This window comes from Nipponia nippon, unplaced genomic scaffold (genome assembly GCF_047370975.1).
Source record: "Nipponia nippon isolate SJK-2023a ecotype South Korea unplaced genomic scaffold, ASM4737097v1 scaffold_8, whole genome shotgun sequence".
Taxonomy (NCBI): domain Eukaryota; kingdom Metazoa; phylum Chordata; class Aves; order Pelecaniformes; family Threskiornithidae; genus Nipponia; species Nipponia nippon.
In genome coordinates this window covers 33,985,124-34,002,631 of record NW_028262402.1, presented here as the reverse complement: position 1 = coordinate 34,002,631, position 17,508 = coordinate 33,985,124, and the positions used below count along the sequence as shown (strand labels likewise).

The 17,508-nt window shown below is 37.1% G+C and overlaps 1 protein-coding gene across 6 annotated transcripts in view; it reads right to left on the bottom strand.

Annotated features, from left to right (window-relative positions):
- Positions 1-1,464: 1,464 nt before the first annotated feature.
- LOC104013345 (TLE family member 1, transcriptional corepressor) overlaps positions 1,465-17,508 on the bottom strand; it is an 80,785-nt gene continuing 64,741 nt past the window's right edge. For all 6 annotated transcript variants that reach the window (XM_087741447.1, XM_087741451.1, XM_087741450.1 and 3 more), the window contains 6 exons: positions 14,030-14,279; positions 12,018-12,265; positions 9,884-10,031; positions 9,372-9,522; positions 8,848-8,924; positions 1,465-8,687 (listed from right to left, as the gene is read on the bottom strand). In XM_087741447.1, the coding sequence (XP_087597573.1) occupies positions 8,580-8,687; positions 8,848-8,924; positions 9,372-9,522; positions 9,884-10,031; positions 12,018-12,265; positions 14,030-14,279 (982 nt within the window). In that variant the 3' untranslated portion in view covers positions 1,465-8,579. The remainder of the gene's footprint in view (positions 8,688-8,847; positions 8,925-9,371; positions 9,523-9,883; positions 10,032-12,017; positions 12,266-14,029; positions 14,280-17,508) is intronic.

The window sequence follows — 17,508 nt, the reverse complement described above, 5'->3', positions numbered from 1 at the left end:
TCTGGATAAGGCTCTAACATCTCATTTCCCATCTTCCAATAGAAAGGAGTTGGGAACAGCAAAACCTATCACTAATGCTTAAGCTTCCTGGAGCAGGCTGGCTACAAGCATAGCGAGGATAATTTGTACCCTCTGTCAACCACACATAATACAGTCTTTATTCAGCAAATAGCAAAGTCGTTTCACACCATGCCAAAGGTCAGCTTTTGCTGTATTAATAGCTGCTCTGGGAGGATCAGTGTTGTGCTATCCTACATTTTTTCCAGGGCCTGGAGATGCAATTTCCTACAATCTGCAGGCAATTTCCCACCAATTTTCTTGGGGAGCTAATAGGCTGTGACAGGAGATGGAGCTAGCAAGCAGCAGGCAGCTTCAGAAAAGACAAACTGCATCTCTGCCACCTAACTGGGCAATCTAGAAAGAGAGAGTTTATAGCTTTGTAGTGTTACTGGACCCCATGCTAACAGCAAATCATTCAAGCTGCTATCTGAATTTCATATTCGTTTCCTTCTGAATTTGTTATCACCACATATCACTTTGTAGCACTTTTTCTACAAACGACAGTTAAACACAGATCATGTATGATTACTAGTTTAACTGCCTTTTAACTAGACAAGCCTTGCTAAATGCTATTCACACTCAGAAATATACAGTTTCACTGTCAAACACAGTGATATTTTTGATTATTTTCATACTTGTCAAGGTACAAAGCAGATGCCTACAAAAAGGGATTGATTCATAAGCTAAATTCAAATGAATCACACAGTGCAAACTATAGGAACATTTAAAAAAAGCCACTACAGTGAGCACACCTATTGTGGTAAGAAAGTTCCACTGATCATATATAGGACAAAATGAAAGCATAAAAAAAAAGCTAAATATAACCAGTAAGTACTCCCTCTACTCTAGCAGTGCTTGAAATCTAAAAAGTTAAACTGAACAGACTACGATCAGTTCAAAACCATCCACACAACCATTTACCTTACAGATTTAAAATTATTTAAAGTTAGTAAAGCTAGTAAAGCTCTAAGAATATATCACCATATCCACTTTAATAGAAATGAAACTGATTTAAAGCTGCTAACTCTCACCTAAGATATAAAAAAAAAAAAAAAAATCAATGAATTAAAGAAAATGATTCAAAGGCACCTAACACTAGCAACTATTGCAAGTTCTATCTGTCACTGTACTTCCCCTTACTGTTACAGCAAACCCGGGGATAAATACTGTAAACACATTCTATTACAGAACCCTGTATATCTGTATGTTTTTCTTCAAAATATAGAAGAAAAAGTTTCTGAAGGCATGGAGATTATTAAAAACAACCATCAATATTAATGAAATTATTATAATTAGCAAAAATTTGCAAGGTTATATTTTCCCCTCCCCCCCAATAAGAATAAATTAGGTAGAGTAAAAACAATCCCATCTAAATTATTGCTGTCCACTGGGAGACAAAATTAGTACTGAGATGTATAAAATTTTACTATAATTCAACCCTAAGGATCTTTTTTAATTATTTAAGTAATGAAAAAATGTAAAATTACAGTGAACAAAGCGTTGAAATATTCTAACATGCATTTTGAAACTCTCACATTTAAACCACTTGTCATTAATATCCCCATTTCATATTTGTGGTTTTTAATAAGTTACAGCTAGACAAAATACTGAAGAATCAGGCAGAATTATAAATAGAGTACCAGGTCAATAACTTGCACTCAACAAAGAAAAGTGTCTACATAAACAAATAAAAAAGCTATGAAAACCATTCAAAAAACAGAAGTACTTCCTTAAACAGATTCACTGATAAAAACACAAAAGAATATCAGGACTTGAGAATCTTGAATTTAACAAATGAAAATTAATGATTTCTCTATACAAGTCTATAAACTTCTTGAAGTACACATTCAAAAACTCAATTATATCATAGATTAGCGAATATTCACTCAACTGCTGTCAGAAATACACATCTCACATAATTAACAATCAGACAGACAGAGAAAAGTAGGAGCATTATGAATGTATAATGCATTAAAACATCTCTAGAGGACTAATACATATTCAGGAGGAAACACAGGAGAGCACAGTAGTAAACTGGCCCCTGTAAGAAAAGGAAACTTATTCCAGGAAGTAAATTTAATGTGGCCACAAAAGTTGAATCACTCCAAAGTTTTGTTGCATGCACGGCATGCTAAGCAAATACCAAAGTGACATTAAGGTCCTTTACATACGTAACAGCAGTGTCTGGCTGATTCATCAACAATCAAAAATGTTTTGAATTTGTAAAGCCATCAGATTGTATATTTACTTGAAACCTAATTAAGAAAATACTCAGGTCCAACTGCAAAAAATAGCAATAGCTGATTATTTTTTAAAAATAAAAGGAAGCTTCATTGCTCTCCAAAATATCTTGCTACAGCAAACCACAAAATAAGAATTATTAGATTATCATAATTGCAGACAATTTTTAAAGTAATGGGGTAATCCACTGTGGATTGCTGTAAGGAAGTGGGACAAACACTGTGAAACGAACAGATGATTTTATTTTAAACAAATTAGGCTCGCTACCAGGAAAGTAACTAGTGATTTCTAAGTTTCCCAACACTACGGGTTAACTTCCATTTATGACCCTGTCATTCTGCTTGTTAACTTTTTTAAACTGCCATTAAAATCAGTTCTTGAAGGAAAACCAGCATTTATTATTTGCAGTTACAAGCTATCATCTCCACTTTCTTTGTTAATGACAGAGTATACATAAGGGATAATGATAATAGTACGTTTGATTACTTAATCTCCAAACTATGCGTTATGATCGCCTCTAACTCATTCTTAGCAGAAAACAAAGATAGAAATGAGGTTCAAGAGATCCTATACCTCTGTACTGTGAACATAGCAAAGGCAATCCTTGCCAAGCTCTACACAATAGCAACTGTCTAGTGCTCCTTGCAGCATCTCTTTCATGAATGAACATAACCTTACTGTGGGCAAAATCACATGTTAAATTTTAGGACAGGAAAGATCTCAAAATTTAAGTTTTACCTCAGAAGCCATCACAGAATTTTTCTATGGTGACTCAACTACACCAACCAGCAATTCCACAAACAAGGCAAGTATGAGTATGGAACAATGACGCTATCTTATCTCTGGATGCTTGCTTTAGTAAGGGAAATTATTACAACATGCACTGGCTGATATTATCCATGCAGCTATCCACTAAAAGATTCAATCAGATTTTCCTGTAGTCTACATATCACTAACAGACTTGTTAGCAACAAAATTCTTACTAATGCATGAGCCAGAAAGGGCACAGACTGTTGTTCAGCTTCTAGGACCTGGCAATAAGATATATGGGGGGGAGGGTGGGAAACCACCTTTGCTCAGATTTGAAAATGATAACTAACATTGGTCCCTACATCACCAATTTTTTGGTATTCAGTTTTCTGAGAATAGCACTTTAGCTCCAAGGAAACACAAATCCAGCTCTCTCAAGAATTAATATATCGTAGAAGCAATATATTGTTTTGAGATACAGCATCTTTAAGAGCGTTCTGCCCTCTGAAAACAATTATTTATTCATTCTTATTTCCCTTCATGTTTTCTTGTTGTATTCAATTTACAATTTTTTAAAGTTATGTAAGAAGAAAAAAATTTTAAAAATCAATGCAAAAAAGCAAAAAAACCCACCCCCCACACCCATGTGCTTAAAGTGTTTTCTAAGCACAGTTTTTGCTGGTTTAGAAAACGTTTAGGTGAGCGTTTGAGCTCTCCTGTATAGTCAAACAGAAATTCTGAGTAAACTTCTCAGAAATGCCAGTAAACTAGACCCACAGAGCAGATTTTTAAAGCACCTAGTTCCTACTTGTCTGGTTTTCCTTGCAAAATCTACCACACTGCACTAAGCACTTAAGCTGCAATGGGACACCTGGGAGCACATTGCTGAAAATGCAATTATCAATTGCTGGAAAGCTGATCTTGAGCTACAAAAATATTAGGTTATGGGAAATGTTGAGAACTAGCTGTGATTTAACTCTCTTTCCTCTTAGGATTAGTTGACTGCTTATGGATGTCAAAGATGTTACTATTCAGAAACATCTGAACAACTTTACGGAGAAATAGAGTTCAGTGAAATTGCATGCTGGAATCTCATTCTAGGTGAATTTTGTAGATTACAAGTTTACCACTAAAATGTATGTGTGTGTATGTTCCCATTCTCCCTCATCCCTTCGTGTATTCCCTGCCATGAACTCTTTCTTTCATTTTGGTGTTGATCAGGTCCTACTCTGAGCTTCTTCATCTTTCTCATTCCGTAATAAAAGACCTCTCTCTGGCAGGACACCATGACTCAAGTCTTGTATAGGCCTACATTCTCAGATTCTTTCTACGCACTTGTGGCAGGAAAAAAAATAAAATCCTTCACAGAGACAGCACATTGGACCCAGTCCAGCTTCTCCAGTGAAGCTGCTTAAGGGGTAAACACTTTATCAGTAGTGTGAAATCTGAATTCAGTACCTTCCTTAGCCTGAAAACATTAAAATCCACCTTTCTTAATCACTAGAATGGTGGAGCTTCCCCATCGACTCAAAATTGCACCAATACAATAGAAAATATGAAGGACTACTCTACAAATACATTACATGATCCCACAGGCTCCTAAGTGGGGCTCTCTTTGCACAAAAGAAAAAAAAAAACACAACCCACACCAAAAAAAAAATTTTTGTCAATCTGTGTTTATGTTACTTAAGTAACTTAGACACTTCTGAAAATTCTACCTGCATCACTAATACAAAGATGTGACAGAAAAATCACGATCAATCGTTTATACACAAAAGTATGCACGTGACTAGATGACAGATTCTACTTTGATGTTTATATTAAAAAATAACATTATTATTTTAACAGTCTATGAACTTCCTATTCATTTGGTGCTCCCTCTTTCCCTTAAAGGAACAAAAGCTTTTCAAATGCCAAACGAGTTTAAAAGAATTAATGTGGATGAAAATTCTCTCTCAAGGACCAGCAGCTTGTGGGTTGATGTGGGGAACTATCTTTGCTTGGAACTATAATCAAAAAGAAGTACCCTGACACACTGACAAATGCATTGTGTGGAATAATATAATGATTTTCTGCACAATTGATTTATAAAAGGTTATGCCTAGTGCACATATACAAAATATACATATTAGAGCTGGCAAAGGATTTTGTTCAGTTGAATTCATATTACCACAAATCTCCTCTTCATCAGTTATTGTTTGCACTGACATCCAATATGTCATTTCTAAGGACTCCCTGCTTCTATCTGGCACTAGTGTTTGCCAGAGTGGCATTCAGACATCTCTGAATACTGAGGGCCGCCCAGCAAACAAAGACTGTCCCAGAAAGGGGCTAATCAAAGGAATCTTTTAGCATCGTAATTAAATTGACAAAAAAAATATTAATTACCTACAGCATAGTTACTGCTGTACCTCTTTTTTCCATGTGCTTTTCCCAGTGCTTTTTCTGTTACTGCTGGTCTGGGTAGGTCTGTTTCAGTATGCAATTATTTCCACCCACTACTTTACACAGAGCTGTAAGAACTTACAGAAGTTCTAGCTCTGCAAGTTTTAAATCTTGTAGGTAATAGTGTAGACAGACATGCCAAAATTTCACCAAATGTATCTTTTCACTGAAAATTACATCTGCTGGTGGAACAGGCTTTACTGTTTGACAAATGAAAAAAAAGTTTCATAAACTAAAAGTGAAACCTGAAACAAAAAATTGAGCGGACTATTATATGATGCATCCCCAAGTTTTCAAACCCAAGGCTTGAAGTAGATCTGATTGGGGAAAAAAAGAAGTACTTTCTTAATTACAACCAAGAAACATATGGTACATATGATTAAATTAATTCACATGCATAAATAATGTCCAGTTCCATAACTGCTCTGACTCACTGTGCATTCTAGAAGCTAACAAGACAAGTTATTTCATGATTTTCCTGATACTATGATTCTGAACCTCCTAATTGCCAAGAATGTGGTCTTACTAAAAACCACTATGTCACAATTTAGAGCAGATCCATTATATACATGTATATTTTTTTAAAAGTTACATGAATGTGTTAGAATACTTGCATTCTTGGTTCCTCTTAAATAAACTTTTAAGAAAGGGAAAAGAACACCTATAAAGTAAAAAACAAGGTGATAGTAGTTTGGAAGAAATCCAAATGTTCCTAGCTACAGAAAATTTGCCAGTGCTGCTAAACAAAGTCAATGATCATTGGCAGAGTCAACGTTTGGAAAAACTTCAATATGAAAACAGGGTCAGCATAAAAATCAAGTAACCTAGTACCTACTCTTTTTTGAAGTTTCCCTTTTTAAAATGGCATAGCACTTCACGGCATTTCAATGTAGCAAATATAATTATTTCTTTGAAGCCTGATGATTCTGCTTTTTGTCTCACTATGTGTGAAAGGAACATGACCGCCACATAAGCTGGTCTGTCATTTTCATACAGATAGATATTCACAACACAGCAGTAGACAAAGATATAGATACATATGGATAGAACATTAATTTTAAATGTCTAGGAAACCAGATTATCCTGAATGGTTAATATTTTACATTCCAAATGCAAAGTTAATGTATTAAGGCTATTACAATTCTAGATGCTATAAAATGGTTTCAGTAGAATGGTCATGTAAATTGAAACGAAAACTGATGTCTCTTCAGACTGGAAATTGAGAGAAAATTTGCCCCCAGATGAGAAAATCCCTATCCAGTCAATGCATCTGTCAGTCAAACTTGTTTCTTCCTAGTTATGTGTCTTGAAAGAGCAGGGATATAGGTCATTGTCAAAATGAGAAAGCAGCTCTTCACAGATGAGTCTTAACCTGTCTGCCAGTTTGTGTAATCTGAATTATCTGTTCAAAGATATCCTTCTGTTCACCTGTACTCTCCATTAGCAACAGAAATACTAATTAAATTACAGAATGTAGGAAATGTATGGCCCTCACTGGTGCAATAGCTAGGTTTGTCTAGCACACAGTGGTAGAACTTGTTAATCTGAAAAAACAGAATAAAACGTACACGTTCTCTCCTCATCCATTTCTCTTGAGTACACCAAGAAAACTTGACTTGAAGATGCATAGCTTTGGTAACTGGCTTCTTAGCATGGCTCTTCACAGGTGTTACACACTGATGTGACAGTGGAAAAGACTCAAAGATTGCTCCATATGAATACACAGAACCTATAGGCCTCCGTAACATGGGACACTCAGGAAAATTAATTCTAATTAATTTGTACAGTGGATTAGTTAAAAATCAAAATATTCCTTTGTCAATATTCTCACAAGAAATTAAGAGGCGAGTTTAACTTATTTAGGTTAATTCACTTCACTTGCAGTGCTGCAAGTATTTAACATTGTTTAAGTGATCCCCCGTAAAACTCACACTTTTGGTAATTTAATTAAATTTACCTGAGTATCTAAGTATAGACAAGACATTAAAAAGGAAATGGTCATTAACTACCACTTCTCTGTAAAATACGAAGGATACAACTTCTCTAGCTTTGTTTAATCATAGACATCCTCAGTTAATGAATAAAGGCTCTGATGTACTTAGTTGAAATGTAGTCTTGCATGAATTCTATTCAGCTGGGGGAGAAAAGAGAGGGAAGTCACCTCTTCTTCTAGAGAAATGACCAAATGAGTTATGATCAGGCACATATTACTGTATCTGCCAAAGAACATATCCATGGGACATCAGAATAAACTTAAAATAAACTGCACAACTTTATGAAATGTTCAATTTTTATATTTACACTATAATTAGTACAAAATTGCCTTTTAAGTTTTCTGTAGCACAAGACAGTATCTACTGGACTTGATACCCTAATATGTCAAAACAACTACTTTAAAGTATGATAAAGGAATCTAGGAAGAGTTATAAAGAATAAGACACCATTTTCAAACTATACATAGTGTTTGCTTTTGCTTCTAAAAAGGTACTTATATCCCCAAAAGGTTTTTAGTTTTAAATAAGCAGGGCAGGCAGGGAGGGGCAGGGGGGAAGACTGGTTGTTGGTACTAAAGCCTTTACTGTAATAAACTAAATATATTTACAATTTATACAAATGTTTGACCTTCAACAAAAATACAAAAACATATCAGAAGATGCAAAACCAGGAAACAAGTTCATCTGAGACACCACTGTTCTACACAGGACAGAATGCAACTTGAACTGCAAGAAACAGAAAGGTATTTATCCCCCATATTCAGGCAATGAGAACAATTTGCATGAGGTCACAAAGAAAGAAAAAAATAAAAGGCTCCAACATTCTTCAGTAGACTCGGCTTTTAAAACCTTTGTCAAAAACCTAGGCTACATCTGTCCATCTTGCCTCTGTGTTCCGTTTGGTCCACGTAGCCAATATTTAGTTGCTGGATGTTGCCTTCTATTTTGAAAAATCGGAGTAGTTTCATGGCAAGGTCTGGAACCTCAATACTTTTGTTCCTTTTTAAAAGGCAAAACCTTTCTACTTCTACAATTAAAAACAATTTTGGCCCAGTTCAATTTCTAAAAGTTATATCCCCATCATATTTTTCAGTAGATAACTTCATAGACCGTAGCCTTTTTGTCTCCAGAGCCAGTGACTATGTACTTATCATCCACAGAGATGTCACAGCTAAGCACTGATGAAGATTCTTTGGACTAGAAGAAAAATAGAAATATATTACATCATTAAAAAAAAAGTCTGTTACCCTCATCTCAGCATCCCATTTTGGGTAGATTACATAGGTGAAGATATCCGAGTCCACTCTTGGGACTCTGGGTGTTCTAGTTTTTTCTTTAAAAGCATTATCCTCCTTACCTGGAAGATACTGGCTCCATAAGGAGTTCTCCATGCATTAAGAAGGTTATCTTTCCCAGTACTCACAAACCATTTACCTAGAATATAAAACAGAAGGACTATGAAAACATATGAAACAGACATCTGACAGATTTTGGGTTTTCAACTCACATCTACGTAATCCGTTAACTAATTACCATTATAAAAGCTCTCACCACTAATCAACATAGTACTTTTTTGCTTACAATCAATGTGGACACTCATGCTTTTGCAGTGTATTACATACTGGGAAATCCCTACACTCTGTAAGTAGAAATAGCTTTTTACACACAAATCAACCCTCACAGCAGCCTTTAGACGAACAGATGGTTGTTTATGTAGATAAGTACGTTTGAATTCATAAAGCAGAGATATTTATTCATAACTTAAGAAACTGAGATACTAACTAAGTTTTGATTATCAAATGAGCTATGACTATGTAATAACTAATCACCAAAGCAGGAATTAGAGCCCTGACCTCCACTTCTGTATTCAGGGCAACTTACCACAGTAAGCAAACTTGAGTGACAATACACAGCTTTCATGAAGGTGCAGTTGATATTTGTCTGGTTTATTTACATGTAGCACTTCTACGTTGCTGCTCTCCATTCCCACAGCTAGCCATTCACCAGTAGGACAATAACCAAGGGAAAATATCTGAAAATTAAACCACATTTACACTTTTTATTTTTTCTCCAGATAAACTTTTTATTTTTTTCTACAGTGGTTAAATTAATTGGGAGAGGGAGAGAGAGAAAAGGGCCAAATAAAATTCACATATTTCAATAGCAAGACTGCTGTTCAAAATTCAAGCAACTAAATAACCCCCTTTCTTACCTATTAACTAAGAAAAATAGGAAGAGAGAGAACATATGAAAGCTCCAAAATATTGTGTTGTGAGCAGCCAAAAGGAAGAGGGAACAATCTGCCAGTTGCACTGGGCTCAATCTCAGCTTTCATCCTAAATGTTTCCCTCCCACTCCACCCCTGCACTCAAGTTGTAGGAAAATCCAGTTACCTGTGATGTGAAGTCATGCTGTTGTAGCTGTCTCCCCTCTCTCAAGTCCCAGGATCTGACAGTGTTATCCAAACCTCCTGTCCAGAGCTTGGTACCATCATTAGAAATGTCAATACAGCTGGCTCCGTCTGTGTGGCCCTGGAATTGCCTGATAAAACAAACCAGATTGAATAATGATTTCCTGCCAGAGCTCAAGGTAAACACTGTTGTGGTGTTAGTTTTGGACTCTGTATGTGTGTGTCATCTCTTCTGTGTCTGCTGATGGGCAAAAATCAGCCCCTCCCTCTTACTGAGCATGAAATATAACAGTATTACAAAAACATTTTCCAGGTGCTAGAGAAATGAATTGCATCATGGCTAGCTGAACAAAGTCAAATATTTCCTATCAGGTTTTGAAAAGAAAAAAAAAAAAAAAAAAACCAACTTGTGAGAACATTAAAGTACAGTAACTATAGTTAAAAGCACTAACGACAACTCAGATTAAAACAAGTGCTGAGGGAACAAAAATCCTCCAGTTTCAGAAAACAGCTTCTGTATTTTTCTTTGGCTGCAAGTCAAGATGATAAATAATAAGCAGAGATATTAGTAGGAAGGGGTTCAGACAGAGATCCAAATAGTTAAACACAGGCATTGCTGAGTCAGCAAAGCTTCATTCTCTGTGGCAGGAGATCACAAAAATCCAAACGGTGCAGTTTGTTTTAAAATCTTCTCACTAGTAATACTCAGCTTTCAGCAACCAGAAGGTCATCTCAAGTTTTCCTTAATCCTTTGGCAAAAGCCTTCAGGGGCTCCTGCATTTCTCATCAGCAATTAGCTTTAGGAAAGTCCTATGCCTCAATGTGAAAGGGGGAGGGGGTGGGGAGGAGGAAGACAACTAGCTTGGGAATGAAGCACATGAATCACTAAGAGCTGCCACAGAAAGGTCAGGCGGCACATTGTGTTTTGTAGCTCTGGTCTCAAAATTCCATGTGTTATCAATTAACAAGATCAGCCAGCAAGTGGTGGGAACACCTACAGCAAACATTCAAAAAGCAAGACAGTCATAGACGAAGAGAGTGCACCTTTACAGACACTAAGTGTGCATAGGGCAAACTGCAGATTTTATATAACTGAAATCATCTTTGTTGACCTCGAAGTTCAACAGAAAGTAAAATTTGCATGCACATTAATATGACTCTCTGCACATAAGTTTAGACTAATTATTGATATACAGGCACTTTAATTGAAACACAGCAGACTAAGCAGATTCTTCAGTGTTTGTGTTCAAACTTTTAAAATATCACAGCCTTTCTCACTTTAGGCTCTCTCTTCTCATAATATTGTAAGCCACCACTACTTTGGTAAGCATAAACCAAAATTTATCTTCTAGTAAACCACACAGCTAGTTGCTAAGAGCTGTTTCACACATGGTCCTATCTTTCTTTCTCTGTCATAGCACTAATGCTGAATATTGACCTGCCAGACACTTTAATCTTCTAGTAATATATTCATTAATCAAAGGTCTAACAAAAGATTTCAAAAGTAATTTACATGGCAATGCATTCATTATACTCTTTTCAAGCCATTCTGAAAGTTTTAGAGATCAAATTCCCCCAAAAAACTCAAACACCTTTCTCTCATGAATGACCAAACATCAGTCCTTTATGCTTTCCTAAATAATTGAGGGGATCCACACTTTCAACTGCTTTTGTAACTTTAATTTTATTACTTATCATCACTAAATAAGAACGGAAAATTCTCTTTATTACTTAACAAGGCTTAAGACAAAGGAAAAGAACAAACCTCAAAGAGTTCCCTAAAAGGCATGTTCAGTCTACATCAATCACAAACCAGCAGAAATGCTGCTTGTAGAAACTTGCAGACAAATCCCAACTAATCGAAACCCAACAGGAACTTTTACACTGACTGCAGTAGGTTATGGACCAACCCTTTACGTCCTGAAAGCACATCTTCCAAGACTAGGTTGAAGCTACCAAAACCAGTTTCTGCCCAACTCGTGTGTAAACTGCATTCTTTGAATAAGAAATACTACTTACTTTGCTGTCATGAACCACTATTCAGGGAGATAAGTATTTATGTAGCTGTCCAAAGAGTAACTTCTATTAAAGTTTTCTGTAAACAAGTAATGACTCACCTGACCAATGTCTGATTGTGCAGATCCCACACTGCGATGTTCCCATCACTGCAGCAGGAAAAGCACACCTTGGAATCAGGGCTGATAGCCAGAGCATAGCAGGCAGGGGCTGAGGATGTCAGCTCTGCTTTTATACGAGGAGTTGGTGCTGCCAGGTCCCATATGGATAATGTGCTGGCTTCCCCGCCAACTATTAGGGTGCATCCATCAGGCAGCAATTTACAAGAGCGGATGTAGTTATCTCTGTTCTGTACAACACAAATCACCTCAGTTATGTTAATACGTGCCTGCCAATAATGACCACTAATATGATTCTGACTGCATCCAAGTTTTAAACGTACACTATCTTTTTCCATTACCAAAGTACTGAAGAGAAACCAGCAGATCGTAAAAGGTTTCAAACACCTCCTTCTCATCACTAACCAGAGACTGCAGCTGCAGAAATTAAACTGCAGAATCCTGTTGCCACAGTCTACTCTTGTTTTAAATTTGATGAATGGCAAGTCTTCCATCTCATTACACAAAAACAGAGCTAGCACTCCATCAGCTAAGGTCACCAACAACAGAAATATTAAAGCAAATGACCTTTCATTAGGCATTTAGGCAATCCTATATGAAAATGCAGTTCAAGTCTCATGCCTTTCAGGTTTTGGAGTCTTCTTTCAAATACTATTTTGCATTCACCGTTTTGAAGTTAAAACATTAAGTATTCCCATACTGGGCCTCGATTTATGTTGGTCCTTTGTTGTTCAACATTATTTTTATTGTACTTGTATTATTGGTTTCACATTTGTGATACTACTGCCGATTAAGAGGTACTACAGAAGATTTAGAGGTGGAAAACATTTCAACCTTCACTTATTACAAGCTTGACTCATTAAATTTATTTGACGTCCATTTCTTCATAACAGCTGCCAAATTAACATTATTAACAGTTCTTTAGGAAATGGAGGGTTAAGATTTGTAACTCAAAACATACAAAAAAACCACTGCAAGAAGTAGTCAACAGCTTTCCTACTACTACTACTTTTTTTTTATTCACAGCAAAGGAGCAGTAATGGAAATGTTGGCCAAAGTAGTCAGTCAGTCATTACTGGTCCATAACTAAAATGAAGGCAGCTAGGACTGTGCATCCAGCCACATACCTGCCACAGAACACAGCACATATTCAACCATACTTTTACTACTAGACAACTAACATAAGGGTAGCAGTAAATAAAGGGTAAAGGCTAAAAAAAAAAAATATCAAAACAAAACACCCACCACATTTAATTGGATCAACATTGACGCTAGAATTATTTTCATTCAGCATATATATTACTGTGCTTTACGACATTAAGTCTTCTCAGTTAACATCTCACAAACATCTATGCTGCTTCTAAACGAGAAACATCTTTTACTGAGCTGTTAACTTTTTCGAGTTATATTTTCAGCTACCTATACTACCACACTCAGTCTCTTTTGTATCCTGTAGATATGAAAACAACCAACCAAAATGTGTAACTTGTGGATCACCAACAAAAGCATAGCAAGACTTACAGTGACCGTGGTACCATGTCACATTATTTCATTATGTGGTTGGTACCCTCTTAGAAAAAAAAGAGGTTGTCCCTCCTGGTGTGAGAGAAACACTGAGGAAGATTCTCTACAGCCCTGCATAAGCCAGGCTACATTCCTTTTAAACTCATGCACAAAAATCATCATCATGACTAGAAGGAAAAAAAAAAAGAGGAAAAAAAAAAATCACATATGCTTTCTGCTCAGAAATCTTATCTAATCTGTTATTTGACCCTTAGTGATGATATTTATCCCTGAACAAACCAGCACTCTTCTCTGTAACTCCACCTGTTACATGTTAAAAACAAAAAAAGACAGCTAAATACATAAAGCAGGAAACAGAACTGCCTGCTATTTCCTTGTAATATGAACAAAATCCAGACAAGGACAGCTATTTCCTTATTGAATGTCTCCAAGGAGAAGCTACCCTTGTGCACAAATTCCTGATCACATACCAGGCAGTCCAGCTGAGAGACAGGGCTCTTGTTGCCAGGCTGGCTGATGTCCCAGACTTTGACGCACCCCTTCCCACCCGTGTACACGTGTCTCGTGGGGTTGCTGATGGTAACTGCACACACAACTTCCCCATGGTTCAGAGTGTTGATCTGACGGGCATGGCGAGGGATTCCTGGACCGATGAGGGCATCAGGAGGGAAAGGAACCGGCTGCATCTGACCATCTGCAGTAACATGAAAGGAGTAGGCTCTTTCGGGGAAGGGAGAGAAGAGAGAAGACAAAAAAAATCAGCCAGTTACAGTGCTATAATGCAAGAAAAACATAGTATTTTTTTATTTTATTTCTTTGCCAAGCTTTTTCTCATGAAAATCAGAGCTACAGTGCCAAGTAATGCAGGCACATGAAACCTCAGAAGACAAGGATTCACAATAGATATTTTCAGCTTGCCTCACCTAAAGTATTCGTGCGGTGGAGAAGTACACTAAATTCTACCCTTAACTCTACAGACCAAGGCCATGGCTGCTATCCCTCAGCCACCTGGATAATCAAATGACCTTTCAGCCCCTGGTTTCTAGCCAGCAGTTCCAAGTCTCAGCACCACAAGTCCTGCAGCAGCAAGCCCTCACCAGGCACTACTCTTTCAGCCCTCTTCCATGGGGCTTGCACCTGTTGCCTTGCAGTAGCACTAGACAAAGTTCAACTTTTGCTCTGTTTCTGCACCCCATCTTTAACATCAGCACCAGCTGTGCTCACATGCCTCTCTTTCCAACTGGTAACTAGTGCTTTAAACAGAAAATAGAAACATGAAGAGTGGTTGCACACACCTTTCATCAGAAAGCCGATACCATCTTCTCATAATTATGTTTTCTTGAGTAAGTATTTTGGAAAAGCTGAAAGGCTCAGTTTCCCAGGTAGCTTTGGCACTTCTGCAACACTTTTTATTTGTATTCAGTGCATGATTTCAAGTATATGGAAACAGAGTTGAGGAAGTGAATCCCAGCACTGAATAAAAACACTCCTCCTTGGGGAAAGTACACAAAATGTTCACTGTAATGTTTAAAGTCAGCTCTACTCAAGGACCAGGGCACAAATAGCAGCTAATAAAGGTTTCAGGTGCAGGGAGTTTTCTTTGTTGGTTTGTTTTAAATAATAATGAAAACACTACTGCAAAAGGCTGCTTTTTGTTCTACTGGTGAGCTCCTTTTTTGCTTCTTCTGTTATAAGCACATCCACAGGTCACGTTTTTGATGCTGCTGTTACATTAATAGCATTTTTCGAGGCCAAAGTGGATAAAAAATGGTGACATATGAGTATCCTTTTTTTTTTTTTTACTAATGAGCTACCATCTTCCTAGTGATACCTTTATTTTTCTAATATATTCTTATGTTCAGAATTGCCCTTTCTTTTCCAAATGTACCTTCTTCCTCAGAAATCTTCAGTCACTGTAGCTCAAGTATTAGTACTGCATCCCTCTTCCAAGGACCCAACAATAGATAATTCAATTTAATCTTCTGTTCTGAGCTCTGAGCTAGTATTTTCGAAGTATTTTATTGCATGTTTCCAAGTATTGCACAGTTTGAAAGGAAGGAACAAGCAAGGTGCCTGGATCCCTAACAGACATCACAAAGCAACTGAGTATGCCCAGGAGCAGAGCAGAAGATATTCCTTTAAAAAAAGAGTGAGAAGTGGAGAGATGAAAGAACTCCACAGTTCTTTCATACAGAAGGTAACAGTGGAAATAGTCACCCCATGCAATATTCACAGTTTTCTCAGAAGGGAAGGGTAAAAACTGGTTAACAGTAACTCCTATTAAACAAAGAAGAAATTAATAACACATATACATGCAACTCCTGTACCTCATCCATGTTTCATGGTTGGACACGTGAGTGGAAAGCCTGCTCCAGGAATTTACAGAAATGGAGAATGAATGAGTACAAAAGATGACAAATCTTTTTGTCACGGAAATGTCAGGAATGGGAAATGCAAGATAAGAAAGGAAGTGCAAAGTTCACTCCCTTACATGTATATAAGATGCACAAGGTATCAAAGGTATTTTTTCCCATGGGACCGTTTCTCTTTTTTTCTATGAAAAATTACAGCAACAATAAAGGCTTAACTAGAAATCTGTATCACTTCTGCGAAGAGGAGTAGATACAGATGAGACAGAGGATGGGTGAGGAAGCAGAAGAGGAGTGGTAACAAGACTGCTTGAGGCTGAACAATTGCTCAGGTTCAGGTACAGAATCCAACTAAAGAGTCATAGCACTTAAGAGGCTGAAAAGCTGGGCCCCATCCTGGGCTTCAGATCAAAGTCAGTTGCAGAATATTTGTTAGCAGTAAGAGTACACAGAACTGCACAACTTTGAAGTCTCAGCCTGCCCTTGCTTTTATCATGGACAGAAGAAAAACAATTAAGCAAGTATTAAGCAATCTTTTCCAGCATATTTAAGATGAATAATCCACTTGTACATGACTTTTTTTTTAATGGAAGGTTACAGCATAAATGTTCTGTTCAATTCAAAATACCTAAATAATTGGTGTTTTGAAATGCTTCTGTGCGTACACACAGCTTTCCAGTTCTTGCTGAGATGGGGTGGGAGGAAGACAATAGGAACATTTTTCAAGTGCTTCATGCACACTGTAGAATTACGATGACTCTTCTGCTCTGAAATGCCAGAGACTTACCCAGTGTACTTTTAATCATGTAGAATTTTACCAGTATGACCGCGTTTAAAATGTGGTTACATAAATCATAAGAGTATTCTCTTTTTTATCATCATGAGCAGGCATTTGCTTCCAAGACTGGCTGGTCAGGACTCAGGATGACTGAGTTTGAGGGCTTAACAAACAGACCAGCGATAGTTTCTGAACAATCCAAGACAGTTTTTCTACGGTGTAAGTTACCAGCAGTCCACTGTGTAAAAAAATGGCTACATATTGCCAAATCCCTCTGCCCCTGCCAAGACAAGTACACAAAAAAGTAAATGTTCCTGTTTGCTTGAAGATGTGTGGCATGTCATGCTAACATCACCACTGTCAGAATACTTATGTGGTCTAGTAACTTGTAGCTTTTATCTACTAGGTATTGTGGTGTAACTTTTCATTACACATACCTTTTACTTTGAAAAAACTTGCATTATTTGCAAGACTGACACTCCCTAGACAAGGAAAGCTTCTGTCTCCAGAAGAACACAGTACTGGAGACAGCAGTGCAAACGACTACAGCTCAGTGCTGTTGTCCTTGGCTACCTCTCTATCAGGTCACCATGATAGAGGGCCTACTCTGCTGCTTCTGGGGAGGACTGTACTTCCAGTGCTACACCTACAAAGCTGTAGATGTACTTACATACGATTAAGAAATGACTCAATTTTTAACGTGCTAGATATATTCACAGGCCTGAATTGTCTAAATTGACAAACATTTTGGTTGTCCAACCTTAAAGGAGTCAATAGTAAAATTTGGTAAATTCTTGAGTTC